The following is a 17,675-nucleotide window of genomic DNA, read 5'->3' on the forward strand; positions in this document are numbered from 1 at the left end:
AACTCTTTGTTAAGGTTAAAGTCTGCTTCCAATGTGAAGAGTGTACTATCCCAAGCTTCGGGGGTTTATACAGTTGTTTTCAGAGGTAATTCTAGGGACCTGTAAATTTTCAGTTCTTCCAAGGTGGTATAAGGGGCGAGGTGTTTTCTCTCCACCACCACAACAAGCTCCACTGCACCAACGTTCCTCCTCACCCCAGGACCGCCCCTCAGAACTGTGACCCAGATCCAAGCGTCAGTAAAGCAAGAGATTCCTGCCTCAGCATTGGCAAAGAGATCCCTGTAATCCCCCTCTGATCAGCCACTCGATTCCCCCTCAATCTGTGGGCTGGAAGCTCAGGAAAAAGTTGTGGCCCTGGGCCGTGCTCGAGACTTGAGGCTGAGACCTAGCTCCTCTCTCACCACAGTCACAGACTTTTTCCACTGACCTTCTAAATTGTCTTTAGCGTTCAGGGGTTGAGAAGTCTGGAAACCGCCACAGCTCCCTGCAATTCAGTCCTCTGAGTCCTGCTCCAGGGTCTCTACTGAGGCCCGCGCACCTATGCTGAACTGCACTCCTCTCCCTGCCCGGCGTGATATACCTTTCCTATCAACCATCCAGGCCGTCTTTGACTGGAAATTTGTTTCACTCTGTCGTTTTGTGGGTTCTGCTGCTTTAGAATTTGTTTAGAGCCATTTTTTTAGGTATTTGGAGGGCTTTGGGAGAGAGCTCAAGACAGTCACTGCTTTCCCTCTGCCATCTTGGCTCTGCCCCCCCTTGATACATTATTAGAGGATATAAATAGTTTTCTAAGGAAGAAATCCAAACAATCAATAGCTGTATGAAAAATACTTCAGAATCACTAATTAGATAAATAAAACACGTTTGAAGTTCCTTCTCTCACCCCTCAGATTGGCAAAATTAGCAAAGAAGAAAATGACTAATGTAGGGTTTATGAGAAAGCTAGCACATTAATGTACTGTTGGTAGAGCTATGAACTGGTTTAATCACTCTGAAAAACAATTTGAAACTCTGCTTCCATGTTCACTAAACTGTGTATGATCTTTGACCCAGCAGTACCACTACTAGGCCTATACTCCAAAGAGATCAAAGAAAGAGGAAAAGGATCCAATAGGAAGCAGCTAGGTGGTATAGTTGATAGAGTGGCCTGGAATCAGTAAGACATGAGTTAAGATCTGGCCTCAAACATTTATTAGCAGTGTCATCCTGGGAAAGTCACTTAACCTTTGTTTGCCTCAGTTTCCTCATTTGTAAAATGGGGATAATAACAGCACCTACTTCCTAGAGTAGTGAGACTCAAATGAGATAATTGGAAAGTGCTTAGCATATAGTAACTATACAGATGTTAGCAATTATTATTATTATATATCTACAAAAATATGCATTGTTCTGGTGATGGTAAAGAACTGGAAAGTAAAGCATGCCTGTCAATTAGGGATTGACTAAATAAATTATGGTTTATGACTGTAATGAAATAACTATTGTGTTATAAGAAATGATGAAAGCTGTAGTTTCAGAGAGTCCTGGGAAGTTTAGATACACAGATGCAGAGTTGAGCAGAACCAGGAGAACATTTTTTTGCCGCAACAGTGTTGTAAAGATAAACAGTTTTGAAAGTCTTCAGAAACTCTGCTCAGTGCATATGGTCAACCATAATTCCAGGGGATAGAAGACAGAGAACACAATTCACCACCTGAGAGAGAAGTAATAAGACTCAGTGTTCAGATTGAGACATTTTTTGGACATAGCCAAAGTAGGAATTTGTTTTCCTTGGCAGTGCACATTTTTTACAAGGGTTTTGGTTCTGATTTTCTCCTTTTTGTTAATTAAAAAATGAAATTTAGAGATAAAACAAAATGTGAGGGGTAACTACCCACATGGGCAAGATAATAGCCCACATGATACATTTGTATTTATATGATGTCAAGAAATATAGAGAAAGGTCCCAAGAACATTATAAACATTTAACAGAATTCAGGGATAGGATTTATATATAGGATTTTATATAGGTCCTTATATTGAATGTAAACATATTTTTACTGTAATATATTTTATTAATAGATATTTTTAAATAGTTTTTTCTAAGGGCACAAAAAAGTTTTTAGTTCAAACTAACATAAGTATACCTATGTTTTTTGAATGTATGTGTTCATGTTTGATTCTATAGAAACTTCATTTCAAGCTAATTTTCTTTTTTCTCTTTTTCCTTTCCTTTTTCTTTTTTTGTTTTGGTGTAGTTCAACTGGAAATGAGAAACCACCTGAAGAAGAACATGGTACAGAACTTGTGGTTGGTAGCAACAGTTCAGCTTCGTATGAACAACTCGACAAAGTTACTTCAAGTCTTAGCTGCAAAATAAAGAATACCTTTCCACCCTCAGATCCTAATGTCATTGCTACCAAAGAAGAAATTCCTGAAAGTATTATAGCAGAACCAGAAGAATCTATTCCCAATATCATTAGTCATTGTAATGCTAACAAGAAAGCCATCGGAGATGATCAGTTTCCCAAACAGTGTGATCCTGGGAATTTCGCAGATGAAAAGATCACACTATCCCAAGAAATAAAGGGAACAGTAAAGGAGAATTCACTGAACTCTGCATCAATGGACACAGTGGAAAAATTGAGCCAAACTCCCTCAAGTAATTTTGACACTGAATGTGATAATAGTAATAAACTCTTAGTATTTATTAGTACTGAAAAATGCAAGGAAACAAAGGACCTTTCTAAAAGTATAGACATGTCTACTAGTGAACTGTCTGCTACCCAGTTAGATAAAATTGTAGAGAATCATTATTCAAAAGGGAGCACTGAACAAAGTAATAGTGAACGATGTGAAGAAAATAAAGTTAGACAAAAAGTTCAAAGTAATTCTCCAGTTAAGGAAAAAGGTGGTAGCCCCAGAAAAGTGGACAAAGGGCATCATCATAACCGAAGAGATCATTCTTCCAGTGGAGAACGAACAAAGCAAAGCAGGAGCAAAACAGAGAACTATTACTACAAAAAAAGGGTCTCCTATAGCAAAGAGAGGACCAAAAAGGGCCGCCACAAATCAGAACACTGTAATGGAAGTAAATATAAAAATTTTCATAATGAAAGCAGCAGCCCTGACAGTAGATCCTTAGGAAAACATAACCATTATTGGTCCAGAAGTAGAGGAAAATCTGATCAGGAAAGGGGTAGATATTATCATTCTAAAAGTGAGCAATCTTGGAGTCGGGAGAAATATTATCCAGAAGAAATGAGAAGATGGGACAAATATAGATATTACAGTGATTATTATTCTTATTCTTCAGGGGATGGTAGAGAGTGGAAGCCATCTCACAGTGATCGAGAATACGACAAAGCAAGTCAGTACAGTAGTAGATCACACAAGGACTATTACAAAAGCAAATGGGTTCATGAGCCAGCACCTAAAGAGAAAGAAAGGCATCATTCGAATAGTAATAAAGTAGACCTGTCCCATTGTTCATCTCTTCCTCAACATCCTGAGAAATATTCTCATGACAAAATTGCACTTGAAGAAAACAGTTCAAATCTTTGTAGTCAGTTTCATGAACATGAAATTGTAAAAATGAGGAAAAGGAAATATGATAGCATAGAAAATGACAGTGACTTAGAAAAGAAAATCCCCAAACCCTTGCAAAATGAGCCATTAGAAGAGCAGAAAGTAAAGAAGCACAAAAAATCGAAAAAGAAAAAGAAATCCAAAGACAAACACAGAGCTCGAAGTTGCAAGTAAGTATTTAGTAGTGTAAATTTTTTTTTCCTTTTTTCTTCTTAATTAATTTATTTTTAGTTTTCAACATTTACTTTTGTAAGATTTTGAGTTTAAAAATTTTCCCTCCTCCCCAAGATGGCATGCAATCTGATATAGGCTATACACGTATGATCATATTAAACATATTTCCGCATTAGTCATATTGTGAAAGAAGAATCAGAACAAAAGGAAAAACCATGAGAAAGAAAAAAACAAAAAACAACTAAAGAAAAGAGCAAATAGTATGCTTCGATCTACATTCAAACTCTTTCTCTGGTTGTGGATAGCATTTTCTATCATGAGTCTTTTGGAATTGTCTTAGATCATTAGCTCAGAAGAGCTAAGTTTTAACAGTGTTGGTCATTGCACAGTGTTGCTTGTTACTGTTACTATGTAGTGTTCTCCTGGTTCTGCTCACTTCACTCAGCATCAGTTCATGCAGGTCTTTCTGAAATCCGCCTGCTCACCATTTCTTATGGAACAATAGCATTACATTACATTCATATACTACAACTTGTTCAGCCATTCCCCAATTGATGGGCATCCTCAATTTCCAATTCTTGGCCACCACAGAAATTGCTGCTATAAATAGTTTTGTATATGTGGGTCTTTTTCCCATTTTTATGATCTCTTTGGGATATAGACCTAGTACTGATATTGTTAGATTGAAGGGTATGCAGTTTTATAGCCCTTTGGGCATAATTCCAAATTGTTCTCCAGAATGGTTGGATCAGTTCACAACACCACCAAGAATGCATTAGTGTTCCAATTTTCTCACATCTTCTCCAGCATTTATCATTTTCCTGTTTTGTCATGTTAGCCAATCTGATAGATGTGATGTCATATCTCATAGTTGTTGTAATTTGCATTTCTATGAGTTTTCTTTAAACGAAGTTTATTAATTAGTTTGGAGTCAGTCATCCTCTTCTGACCTAACAAAAAGTGAAAGAATCTGCCACATTCACCTAATTTGATGTTTGTATATTTTCATGAAATCCCAAACTTTTAAACTATACAAAACAAAATTTGATGTTGTGATAGTCTTTGAACTTGACAACCTTATTTTTTCAAATAATATTGCTGTCTTACTTTCAGAGAAGGCTAAAACACCTTCCAGAAATCTCATAGGCTATTTGATTTAATTGATATTTTACAACTCCACTGAAAGTAAATGTTCAGGTTACTTCGAAAAATTGGAACTTTTATACAGAAACTGGAATAATAGCATTGAAGTCCTTATTCTCAGCTGTGGGTATGTTAAGTGAATATTTTCTTTCCCAAGGGTTCCTGTTTTTCTTTTCTTCAAATTTATCCAAAAATTAAATGTTTAGTAACTAGGAGAGAGGTCTTGGAACCTACATTTTAGCAAACATGTTCTTTTTTTGGAAGGCACATGATGTATCTTTGACATTTGTTTAGTGGTTCAAAACTGTGATCTGAGATGTCATTTGTTTCCTTGGCCTTTTGTTTACTTTTTCTCTCTCTCTCAATTTGAGACATCTAATTGAGGAATGTGAGGCTTTAAAAAAAATAGCTCATTAGTTGTGTACAGTTCTTGAAAGTGTAAAATGACCTTTTCATGCATTTTGTTAAATGGATGAGAGAGCAAAAGAGTTGCTTCATTTTTGACTTAACATTGTCTTTTAAACTTGAAACTTTATAAAGAAATAATCACAAATAATGGCAGATAGATGGAAGAACATGGTAGTGTTAAAGAAAGTAATAATGCCTTTGGATATACCTGAAGCATTAGGGCAAAGCAGCCTTCAGTCCTGTCTTCTGTAGCCATTAGTTTCAGGATAAAGCATCAAAACCTTTGGTGGAGTGCATTTTGTTATGCATATAACATAGCAACCAAGATTAAGGAGAATATGATTTTATTGGTAGTTGCATCTGGTGTACCTAGCAGACCAACTTATCTATCCCAATTAGCTCTTAAGTTATCGTTATGAAAGCACACTTAATACAATTGGAATTCTACCCACCATATTTAGCTAGTGTCCCTAATATGGCATAGCACCCTCAATACATCATGTTCTTTTGAAGTGATTTTTTTCACTGTGACTTTTAATTCCTGCAGGCATCATCAGGATTTGGATCTTTCAGTAGCCAACTCCAAAGCTGACCTTCGCAAACACAAAAAGAAGAAGAAGAAAAAGAAGAAACATGCAAAAAAATCAGAGGACTATATTGAACATTCAGATCTTCATGTACTCAAGGCTTCCTGCTCTGAGACTGATAACAAAACCTGGGAGAAAAAGGACAAATCTCCCATCAAAGATGGCTTGCCATCTGAGGACTACCAGAAATCTAATAAACTTTCTCATGAGGAAGATGATGATCACCCTGAGAAAACCAAACACTTAAGAATGGAAAGCCAGGATCATAAATGTCACCCAGCTGAGTATGGCCAGGGTAAGGGGAAACATTAGGAGTTAAGAATGAAGAATTTTATTTTAAATTAAAGAAAAGTCTATAGCTATTTAGAAAGTGCTCGTGTTAGGTATTGTATGACTTGACATTTCATAGATCTAGAAAAACTAAATAGTTACTTTTAATAATGTGGGCTATTAGAAGTCTTTTCCCCTTCTCCAGTCATTCCTGTGCTTTCTTTAACTATTCCTGGTGCTATAGCAGTAGTGTTAAATGAATAACCATTGAAATAAAACAGAGTTCTTCGGAGCAACGTTTCCTTAGATTATAACTTAGCTGTAAAGGAGCACATCATTATATTAATGCCTATGTATAGCTGTCATGTGAGCATGTGTGTTCAACAAAGTCACGGGGAGAGGGGGGTGGGTAGAGAGGGGAAAGACAGAATGATTTGACAATGCTATTGGCCTTTTAAAAATTGCTTTAAGCCTGTGATCAGTGTTCTGTATGTTTTTTTTTCTTCCTGATTACTGGAACTATTATTGTACCTGTTACTCTTTGGACTTTATATCTTTGGTAGATCACTGCTTTGGGGTTTGAACCAAGAATTATGGCCTCGGGTTCCTTAATCAATTAGGTCTTATATGCCCATTGTTGGAGTGGCCTAGTTTATCTCTCTGGCCTTTTTGCCACACTAAATTTGTTTTCCATGGAAGAGATTCTTCTTTTGTGATTTTAACCTGTTTGTTGCTGAGTTGTACAATATAATACTTGCTGTGTATGGTTACTTTTCACTCTTAAACAAGCAGCATTTATTGAAAATCTGTGTGTAGCAAAACCTCAGCTATACAAAACCTTCAGGGATTGAATAATTCTCAATAAAAGATATTTCTAGATAGCTGAAGGTCTGCAGACCCCTTTAAAGTATCAAAGATTTTCAAAATTTTAGTCATTATTTATGGAAGTTCTTCTATAGTAGGAGTTCTTAACCTGGGGTCTATAGATTTCAGGAGATCTGTAACCTTTGATAGGAAAAATTACATCTTTAGTTTCATTAATTTCTATCTGAAATTTATCATTCCCTTCATTTATGAATTTTAAAAAATTATTCTTGGAAGGCATCCAGAGGCCTCAATAGACTGCCCTAGGGGCCCATGACACACAAAAAGGTGAAGAACTCTTTTTCTAAAGTATATTAATTATATGCTTCCTTCCCACCTTAAACAGAGTGTAAGGGTAGGAATTAGATCTGTGATTTCATTGGTGTAGAGAACTCCTCAGGGTGGAAGCTTGCTCCACTAAAGCTGCTTGGCACCTTCTCTGCAACAACATATGGCCTTTAGAGTCACCTGGAGCCCTAGAAGGTTAATGGCACTTGCTCAGGGCCACTCAGCCAACATGAGTCAGAGATGACACGTGAACCTAGATCTTCCTGGCTTGCAAGCCAACTCATCACTGCTGCCAAAGCAGAGTAACCAGTGTTTAAACCATTTCTTGGTGACAATGGTTTATCATTAGGAACATTATATTAATTATACTGTGGTGTGCTCCAGTGATGCCACCAGGGCCTGTTGAGGTGTATAGGGCTATTTGCTGCTATATTAATGGGCCCAGATTGCTGTGCTTTTTGATTTACTGTATCTGCTTGTTATATTTTTTCCTTTTCCCCATGCTATTAGCTCCCACTTTTCGATATTGTCAATATGTCTACCTGTAACACCCACTTTACCCCCTTTAAGTTGCTGCTTCTATTCTGTGGTGGCTTAGAAACCATATAACGGAGCTTGTTAGAATTTCAGTATATGTAATTTGACAATAAATAGGCTCAAGTGTGGGCCTGAGGTACCTCTCCATGAGCAAGATGCATGAACTTTGTGATATCTATTTTGGCTGCTCAAGAGCTTTTTTGCTTTCTTTCTGTTTTCAGCTGTGCTACAGATGGATGATATGTTACTGTGCTGTGTGCTTTGTGTGCTGGAGGGGCGGGGCTGAGGAGGGAGAGGGAAAGCTGGGGGAAAGGGGACTGTTACAAAATAAATAGAAGACATATTTCCCTGTTCTCAAAGAGGAGGATTAGCAGTCCAGTTAGGAAGATTTGATGACTGAGTAATACAATACAAAGGGTGGTAACAAAAAAAAACCAAACAAACAAGCCCGTTACATTTATGTAATATACAGAAAATTCACTGTAACTTTTCCTAGGAACATGCCTGGCAATATTCAAGAGGATTATTACAGAGGAGTTTATGGAGAGCATATGGCAGATCAAAATCTCTAGCTGAAAAATGAAGGCTGAAGCAAGTTTTCTTCTTTTAAAAACAAATTGTTGAGTTTATATTAAAATGTAAAATGTTAGTGATCAGGGAACTCATTTGATTCCTTTCGTGCCCACAATTTAGTATGCCAGTATTAACAGGAAACAGGGAGATGAGTTTGTTCATCTGCTTATCATGTCACTGACTTAAAGGAATTCTACATCAATGTAAAAATGTTCATGTTTCAGCTAAAGACCTCCCCTCTCATAAGGACTACAGTCAGAAGGTTTCCAGTAAACAGTTGGATGACAGTTCTACAAGTACAGATGAATCTAGATGGAAAGTATGTTGAAATACTAACAAAAATATTTTGTTTTTTATTTAGTAGCATGGATCAGAGCATTTTAAAAGAATTTTTTTTTGCATTTCTTCTAAATTGTTTATCTTATGTTATCCTTAATCTGATTGCAACTGGTGATTGGTTTGTAACCAAGAGCTTTCGGTAGGAACCCAGACTGAGACACCAGTGCCCCTTTCCTGGTCCTGTTCAGACTGGGGAAGGGAAGGGGTGCCAATTTGACCTTGCTGTGACAAAGATTTTTCTTTGTGCTGAGGATGGACCTTCTCTTTCTCATTATCTATCTTTCATACTTTTAAAGCCCTTCATCCTGGTACATGGACCATTTTTGCCTTTCTCCTTTGAATCATTCTCTGACTACGTTAAACTGATTCTCTAATGACTTTTAACCTGGGATTTGTATTATTACAATTTATTGCCATTTGTTATTTTAAATGTGTATTCTGTGCTTGATTTCTTCCTTGGGGGCAATCAAATTTTGGTTCCAAAGCCACTAAACTATCAAGCGAAAGTTTTGATTTTTAGTCTTTGTGGTTTTTTGAAAGAAGAAATAAATGAATTGTTTTATAAAATAGATTACTAATTGTCAGTAATTACTTGTTTAAAATCTTAAAGGGTTTATTTATGGCAGCTAATATTAAGCTAGGTGGTTGATTGAAAATGTTATCACTGCACATAAATGTGTAGCATGGGTGACTAAGACTTCATAAAACTAAATTATAAAAATGTTTCCTACCCCCTACTTTTTCCCTAGGTGAATGAAAACTCATCCTCAAAAGAAAAAATACACTAGTTACCGGTAAGCTGTTTTCATATTTGTATATGGCTATTTGTCTTGAAGTTAATAAGGATAGAACTATAATGAGGACGGCGATAATTGGAGTTATTTCACTGTGACTCTAAAGATGACAGGTAGCTCAGGTGGTAGTATTGATTTTATTTATATATACATTACTTACATGTGCTATTATGCTATTACTACCCTAGAAAAGATGCATATGGGCTGTCAAAAATTGGGTCTGAGGGGCTGCTTTTTTAGCTGCATATAACTGGCAGAGAATTTTATCCATTTTACAAGGTTACTAAACCTTCTGAGGCCAGAAAAAGGCAATGAGTAGAAACTAGTTCATGCTTTTATTTTCCACTGAATTTTCAAGAATTGGACATTGGCAGTCACAGAGGAAAACTGTCTTTCAGAGAACTGAATCACTTGACAAACACATGGGCAGGATCCTTGTAAAAACCTGACACATCTAGGCTAGCACTTCTCAGCCAGAGACCAAATGGTTGCATCTCATATTTGTTCCCCTACTCCCATCCCCAGGATAGCTGTTAGGTCTTCTAAAAGCACTGGATGGCAGCAGAGCTCAGTTTTATGTTCAGATCTTCAACTCTAATTTTGACTTTGATTTTAGTGTAGGGATGGGTACTTCTGTTTCCCAGGATGATAGAGATTACATAAACCAAAATTTAAACTTTGAGCTAATGAGATGATGGTATAAAAGATGAAAATGATTTTTACCCAGATATGCCAGATGGGTAGAATGATAGTTAGCAAAGAGTTCCTTTGGAATTAAAGTACATTTTAAAATGAGGTTCTCTGGTTCTTTTTTTCTTCCAGAAGAAACATTAGGAATGTTAGAATTCTAGGCAGTTCATCAACATTCATGACGATGACCCACTTAGAAGTTGACATTTAGACCAAAAAAAGAAACATCTAAATATAACTAGGAAATTAAACTTCAAACACTGACCCAGGAAGGAGTTAGGGTATTTTTTAAGTGAAAAGATCCATAAACATTAAGTTTTATTCTTTTGAGACATTTGAAAGATGCCTCAAAAATTTTCATAACAGAGAGGCATAATGGATAGAGTATTGGACTTTGGGCTGGGGATAAATTCTACTTCTAACTTTTACTTGGGTAAAACCTGTGTAACCTTGGGAAAGTCTCTGAATCATATAAAATCAAATTTAAATAAAAAATTTATTAAGCACCAACTATGTGCCAGATGCTGTGCTAAGTGCTGGGGAGGCAAAAGCCTGTTTCCTCATCTGTAAAACAGGGATAATATATGTAGCACTCCTCTCACAGGGCTAATGTGAGGATAAAATTGGATTATGTGTGTAAAGAACTTGGTAAGCATTAGCTGTAACTGGGTTTGGGGATTGAGTTTAGGGTGGCTCTTGAATGGGAGTAAAAGTGCTTGGGTCTCTTACAAGGAAGTTGGAATAGCACAGGTATAACAGGGAAGTGGCATTGTTTCCACTTACTCAAAAAGACAGCAGACACTTGCCAGTCTGCCAGTAGAGACCTTAAGAAGCAGAGTGTGGATTGCCCCCTAAAGTGTTTACTGTCAGGGCCATTCAGATCACCCATTTTCTTTGTCTAAAACTTAGGCATGTGTTTTGTTATCACAACCAAGAAGGGTGAAATATTTCAATGAGGGAAGCTTCCTCCAAGTCTTTTGGGATCTTTCTAATATAAAAACTACATGAATAAGTCAGTAGTATTAAGGAGAGAGAGCTGATGCTAAGCCAACTAAGCTCTATGTTTCTAAAACTTCCTGTCTTTGGAATGACTAATATCTACAGTATATCTTGTCTTTCAGATTCAGAGTGTTCAACTGAAGCCATCCCCAACACAGCTTAAATTATATTTATAAATATAGAAAATGATTAACTGTTCAAATCCATAAGTGGTGCTTCTTCAGTAAATACTGTACAGGATTTTACCATGGAAGAACTTTTTTTTAATTTTTACCTTGAGACTTTTTCTTAATTACCCTTAATCCAAATGGATGAAAACTTTCTACAACTGCTGACCGTTGTAAAATACCATGTATATAATCACATTGAAAATAATGCCCTGGAATAGAACATCTCAAATGCTGCTTAATTACAGACTCAGGTTGATTACTTGTATTTCATGTAATGTTACTCCAAGTTAGACATCTGGTGCAAGACCAAGCCAGGAAACCATGGAATTATTTAAAAAGGAGGGGGTGGGAGGGAAGTGGGAAGGGAAGAAAAAAAAAGAAAAAAACTGTGTATATTTAATTTAAAGACTTATTTAAAGATTCACAAGCTCTTACCTAGAATTTTGAGAGAGAGCTCTCTGTTTTCTGTGATGTCTGATACTAGAAACTAATTTGCTTCACATTTTAGTTGTATTCAAGATTTGAAGATGTATTTTATAGACAAGTTCTGTTTCTGAACTTTGTGGAAACACACCAATCAATTTACCAGTTATGATGAGCATTTACATTATGAATGTATAACCCAAACTTTATTTGTAAAACTTACAGTATGTTTTTATTACATAACAAACACTTTTTTATACAGTCACTTGTCTTGACTATACAATATTGGAGTCTGAGTTGTCAGTTTGGTCCCTTAAAGTTTCTAGTTAACAGACAAATTCATACTGTGATTTTATTTTTAATATGGAAATGCTATCAAACTGTGATATACTTATAATTCACTGGTCCTGCATCAGGAGATGGAGTGGGGAAAACTGTATTTAATACAGTTTATATCTATCTGAATAATCTGTATGGTTTATACAGTCTGTGTTGTTCAGAGATGTCTAAAGTTTGATCTTTGTTTTTTTAAAGATTATAAAAGCACTTGCCCCACTGTAAATATATAGCATGTAAAATTTATATAGTATATAAAATACAGCAAAGTCAAAACAGCTTGTTTGTGTTTTATTTTAGCTCTTCTAGCTTTGCTTATTCGAACTTAACTCCTTCCGAGTTGCACTATTTTAAGTAAACAAGTGGGTGACACACTTATTCTTTGAGAAGGATATCTTTTTTTAGAGGGGGGAGGCTAATTTGCTATATCAGGGTTGGACCTTCAGTTCGTGAGAGTTAGGAAAGGAGAGCCAGCTGCAGTGCAAGTAATGATTAAAGGGCTTTCCAATGGACTTACCTGTTACTTTTGCATCTAAAGAATCAGATCTTAGACACTTGTGTTTAACAATACTTTTGACTTTTATTTTAAGTGAACACATTATTTGCAATAGGGTTTTACAGCCATACAACGATCCTATCCACTTTACAGCAAAGTATTATGAATAGATACAGAATGTTTCTTCATGCAAATTGTGGTTGTACACTGAGTAACAAACACTTCAAAACTCAATACATATCTGTACATTATTTACATATTAACTTTATATTTAATTGTAAATAGAAATGTTTTCCAAGAAAATATAAGAAACTGATAATTCACAAATTATAACTAGCTTCTGGTCTACAACAGACCTAACTTCTCAGCAAGCATATCTATTTAGATATATGCATTTATAACTTTAAAAATATGCATTGCTTTATATGAAGCATGAGATGCTGCTCCATCTATAAATTACTTCTATTTTGACCCAGTTTGGTACCACACATATTAAACTGCTCAAAAAAGTTTGTGACCTTTGAGAGCTGACTTGCCTCTAGAGCTAGGTTACTTTGCACTGTAGTCAGTCCAGCTGAGCTTAAGAGAAAAGCTTTCTGAATTACACTGTTCCCTGGGTTGAGATCTGTTTATAACCACAGCCAAACTTGGTTGGGGGAGGAGATTACAGGGATGAGAAGTGCAGCAGAAGCAGCTTACCTAGAGTCAGTGTCCCTGGTTGTGTACACACTACCCCACCCTCCGTATTGTCCCTGAAGAAGGTTTTCGGTCTTTGGCCAGAAGTTGGGGCAAAGTGCAAGCCCTGAAAGCAACTGGGAGAGGAGGAAGATTGAATCTTGGAATGGAGGAAGCAGGGAACTTAACTACTTCCCTGGGCTCAGGCAAAAAAACAAAAATTAGTTATGGCACCTCACAGGGAAAAACGCTGTTTTGTTTTACAAGATCTCTCCAGCCAGAACCTACAAGAGGAGCTCCAAGTGCGGGGAGGGGGGGGGTTGGAGGTCCTCACCCTCCTGTGAACAATACCTTATCTGGCCCAGGGTTCCAGCTACTTTTCCCCTATAGACACTGAGGTGCTTTGCTCCTTGAGAAGCCTAATTGATGGCTTAGTGGAAATGTTGGCCTTATTTCCATCCCTGCTAATACTGTCACAATGTTTAAAATTAATTTAAAATAACGAATACCTTTGGTGGCAAATTAAAAAATTCTAAGTACAACACGATCTTGCTGCCCACACTCCAAAAGGCAAGTGGGATGAAGGAGAGAAATAAGCTAACTACTGTTTGAATTTTTTTAAATGCAGAGAAGTCTGCTACTTTTTGCTATCACAACATAATTTTAGTTATATAAGTTACTATAATTTCCCATGTAAACATCCACATAGGTAAAGTTCTTTTACAAACTACTATGGCAAAAGAACACATGTACTTTCATAAGGCATTTCCTTCATGCTTCCTTTACCAACATGGCTGTGAGGTCAAGACCAGAAAGATACCTGCCCACCCGTGCACCAAGGACTTTTTTAAAAGAATGGTTCTAAGAAGTAATGAGAGAGAAAACATGGAGAATTAAGTGCTCATAGTTTTCAGTAAAATGAACCATTAAACAACAGACTGTTGTTGTGCATGAGAACACCCAATCCTAGGCTGATTAGTGTTTCTATAATCAATCTTCATTAGCAACATTTGGTCTGGTGTATTCCATGAGACTTGCATGGAAAGCTGAAACCCAAAGAGGCATGTGTACTAATGAGGGATATCTGAGGTAGGTACCACTGCCTTTCTCAAAACCAAAATTTAAAATTTACTATATGATTATGGTAAGAGGCCCAAAAGCCCAGGAAAAAAATCAATTTGAGAAATGAGTAGCAATAGTGATTTCAGATACCTTTGGATGACATCTGTTCCATATTGTATCTCTACCTTTTAATGGCCTAGATCAGTGCCTCCACACAATCACCAAGTCTTAGCATCACTAAAATCGAGATTAAATAAATAATTCCACCATTTTGAGTTTAACAAGGGCATAAAAAGTGAAATGGAAATTTGAGGTTTTCCCTGACTGAAGACTTTGTAGTAGGAAGTAATTAAAACCACTATATATTCTGTATCCTTGTGCTGTGCCTGTATCACATAGCCTGTGCAGGTGAGACAAATTTAGTGAGTTTTCTGGTTGGAGAAGATACCTGGTTTCTAATTTCCACTTGTGAAAGAGGAGATAACACCAAGAACAGTCTTGCCATGTAATACTAAATCAACACAGCCATAGTCATAGAGGGACTCCTAAAGGAGAATGTTATGTCCCGCATCTAAATGTATATAGTCATAGAAATAAATAAAAATGGATTAGAAATCTATTAACTGACCCAATCCTAAACTTGGAACCATTGTAGCCTTGTAACTTATTTTACATTTCCTAGATTTTCTTTGGGATTCCAGGCTAAAATATACCTACACCAAAAAGATCCACCCCATTGCCTCTAATATATTTCTGGGACTATCATCTGTGCTATATTATGAGGCTGAGTATTAAGTATTAAAACTCTCTGTATTAAGGAACTTCCAAATTTCCATTAATATATAGGTGATGTATTTGTGATCTGAACTGTTTAAAACAAACCTCAGTGCCATGCAATTAAGAAAATCTAAAAGAATGTATTTGCCCCACAGTTTGATTTGTTCCTCATATGATGGAATATTAAATATCTCAAAACATGCCTAAAGGTGTGTTGCAAGAGGAAAGAGGGTTCACAAATTATTTCTAGTTCATTAAGGAATTTGGTCATATCCTTATAAAGTTGAGGAATAAAAGCAATACTCTGTTTCACCATAAGATTTCGTAGTGCAGATAGCAGAGAACATGCTCCCTATGTTCAGTCAGATACATGTGTAACATGTTTCTGTTTGGAGGATTTCCCTCTTCGAAGAATCAGCAATTACAGTATCAACACCCCAGGGCAGATGTCCTTAACAATGATAAATTGTTTTTTTAGAAAACACTTGGGGGCAAAAAAATGCCACATAAAAGTTTAAGGCACCTTCTCAGCTAAGGTTGGAAAGGAAAAGTTCCCTTTTCTATCTCACTTCTATGTTGTGTACTACTATTTTAATGCTTAATTCCTGGGGCAAATTAAAGCCAAATAATTCTTTTTTTTTTTTTTTTTGGTGATCTGAGAGATTTAGACACTATTAAGGAAGACTTTCCCCTCATAAAATACTAAAAATTCTTTAAAAGATTCCTGGATACCTCTTTCTTCTATGTCCCACAGGATCTAGTCCTTGTCAAATTAAGTATCTTGGTAAAAGGAAAATGCTGCCTTTTACCTTATACCTCATCCAATTCTGTCTCTGGCAGCAGTAAGCATAGACTTGACACTACCTCAATTGTCTACAGCTAGCACTTAAACTAGTTTTTTTCTTTTCCAAAGCCCTTACCTTTGGGAGCTGCATATTTTCAGTGCACATTGTACTTGTGCCCAGGAGTTAAATTAAATTTATAGCTGCCATTCTAAAAATACTATTGTTAGAAAGAAAAAGTTCATTTCATTATAATTTCAGAATATAAAAAGGTATATAAAAGCTATATTCCTATATATCAGAGGAAAAAAGTTCTAAATAAAAAAGTGGTGGCTTTTTTTTTTATCAAACAATTGAATTTGGAATGATTTGCGTTACCGCTAATGGTCATATGTTGTACAACTAGCATGAAGAAGGTCTTCATATAGAGAAAACAAGTTCTGAATCCTACTGTGCACCAGTTTCTGGTGGCTGTATTACAAAGAATTCATACTGGCTAAAAATCATAAGAACAGTATTTTCTAACATCTCCCATCCTGGGCAATATGCTCAATAAACAGGAAGGGATAAATATTTCACGTCTATCAGCCTGATTATTTTCTCTAGGTTATTCAAAATCCAAAGCATACATAAGGCTTCCATGTCTTCTGTTAATTAAATTCCCATACATTCATCCTTGGGAAGTTGTCTGCAGTATTCTATTTAAAGTACTTGTCTCCTGGTGAGTATCTTGCAAAAGGTTTTCTGCATCATCTGTACTCCAATGGTAGATGTGAGAGTGTTGTTTGATCAGTTTTTTCCTTAGTTTTTTTTTATTTTACTTTTACCTGTTTATATTCTTGTTTTCATGCTCCCCTTAATATGGAACTTGGGTGAATCACTGCCCAAACAGCAGAGTGCTATTTTTTATTGGCAATTCTTCTCTTCCTTGTTGCCAGCATATCGTAAAAGGGATCCCTGCTGATACTTGCTCTGGTGAAGGGAAAGAGGAAAAAAATCTATCAGGTCAGTTATGGTTTGACAAAGTTCATTTACTTTCCCATTACAATAGGAGGCTGGGCTAGAAGAAGATTGTTTTTAAAAAATTAAATGGACTTCTTGAGAAGTCTACATATAAGCCCATCAATGTTGTTAAGATGTCAGGGGTCAAACACGACAACTGTTCTACTCCCAGTCCGTACTCCCTAAAATACGTGTGTCAGAAAATGGAGGAATAAGCACCTTTTGGACATACTGTGGTTTTTATTTGAAGCCCATTACTTACTTGATTGATTTGATCCACTCTTCCTTCTCTTCAGGGGTTGGAGCAGATATTCTGTATACGACGTGGTTCCCTTCCACCACTCTACCATCAGCCTCTGTTTTACAGGCTTTTATCACTTGTCCTTTATGGCTTGGGTTATAAAGCTCAAAACAGTTCTGGGTAAAAAGACAAGATAAAGGGAGAGAAAGATATCTTCATAAATCACAGGATCTCACCATGCTGAGAAGCTTGCTTCAAAGTTTATTTAGTTTGCTGGCTTATTATTTAGTTCATTAAAGGTAGAATTTCCAAAAGAGATGTCTTACAGGTTTCCGGGGATCTTCCACTTCTCTTATGCTAAGATTTTCCAAAGGGATAATTCCTCTGGGCTCTTTATCCTACAAGATATAACAGCATTTTGTTAGTCATTTGAAATGGCTACTGGGGAACAGATTCAAAGCTGAGTGTGATGGAAAGG

General features: G+C 36.4%; 2 protein-coding genes across 4 annotated transcripts in view; one reads left to right on the forward strand and one right to left on the reverse strand.

The window, feature by feature from the left end:
- Positions 1-11,809, forward strand: part of USP42 (ubiquitin specific peptidase 42) — a 58,290-nt gene extending 46,481 nt beyond the window's left edge. For all 3 annotated transcript variants that reach the window (XM_027874944.1, XM_027874945.1, XM_027874946.1), the window contains 5 exons: positions 2,238-3,737; positions 5,840-6,174; positions 8,636-8,730; positions 9,500-9,544; positions 11,356-11,809. In XM_027874944.1, the coding sequence (XP_027730745.1) occupies positions 2,238-3,737; positions 5,840-6,174; positions 8,636-8,730; positions 9,500-9,538 (1,969 nt within the window). In that variant the 3' untranslated portion in view covers positions 9,539-9,544; positions 11,356-11,809. The remainder of the gene's footprint in view (positions 1-2,237; positions 3,738-5,839; positions 6,175-8,635; positions 8,731-9,499; positions 9,545-11,355) is intronic.
- Positions 11,810-12,722: 913 nt separating this feature from the next.
- LOC114051990 (cytohesin-3-like) overlaps positions 12,723-17,675 on the reverse strand; it is a 54,307-nt gene continuing 49,354 nt past the window's right edge. Inside the window, exons 11-13 of the mRNA XM_027874397.1 lie at positions 17,524-17,595; positions 17,219-17,373; positions 12,723-16,926 (exon numbers count right to left, since the gene is read on the reverse strand). Of these exons, the coding sequence (XP_027730198.1) occupies positions 16,854-16,926; positions 17,219-17,373; positions 17,524-17,595 (300 nt within the window). The 3' untranslated portion in view covers positions 12,723-16,853. The remainder of the gene's footprint in view (positions 16,927-17,218; positions 17,374-17,523; positions 17,596-17,675) is intronic.

Source organism: Vombatus ursinus, unplaced genomic scaffold (genome assembly GCF_900497805.2).
Source record: "Vombatus ursinus unplaced genomic scaffold, bare-nosed wombat genome assembly UNPS02014807.1, whole genome shotgun sequence".
In the NCBI taxonomy this organism is placed as follows: Eukaryota; Metazoa; Chordata; class Mammalia; order Diprotodontia; family Vombatidae; genus Vombatus; species Vombatus ursinus.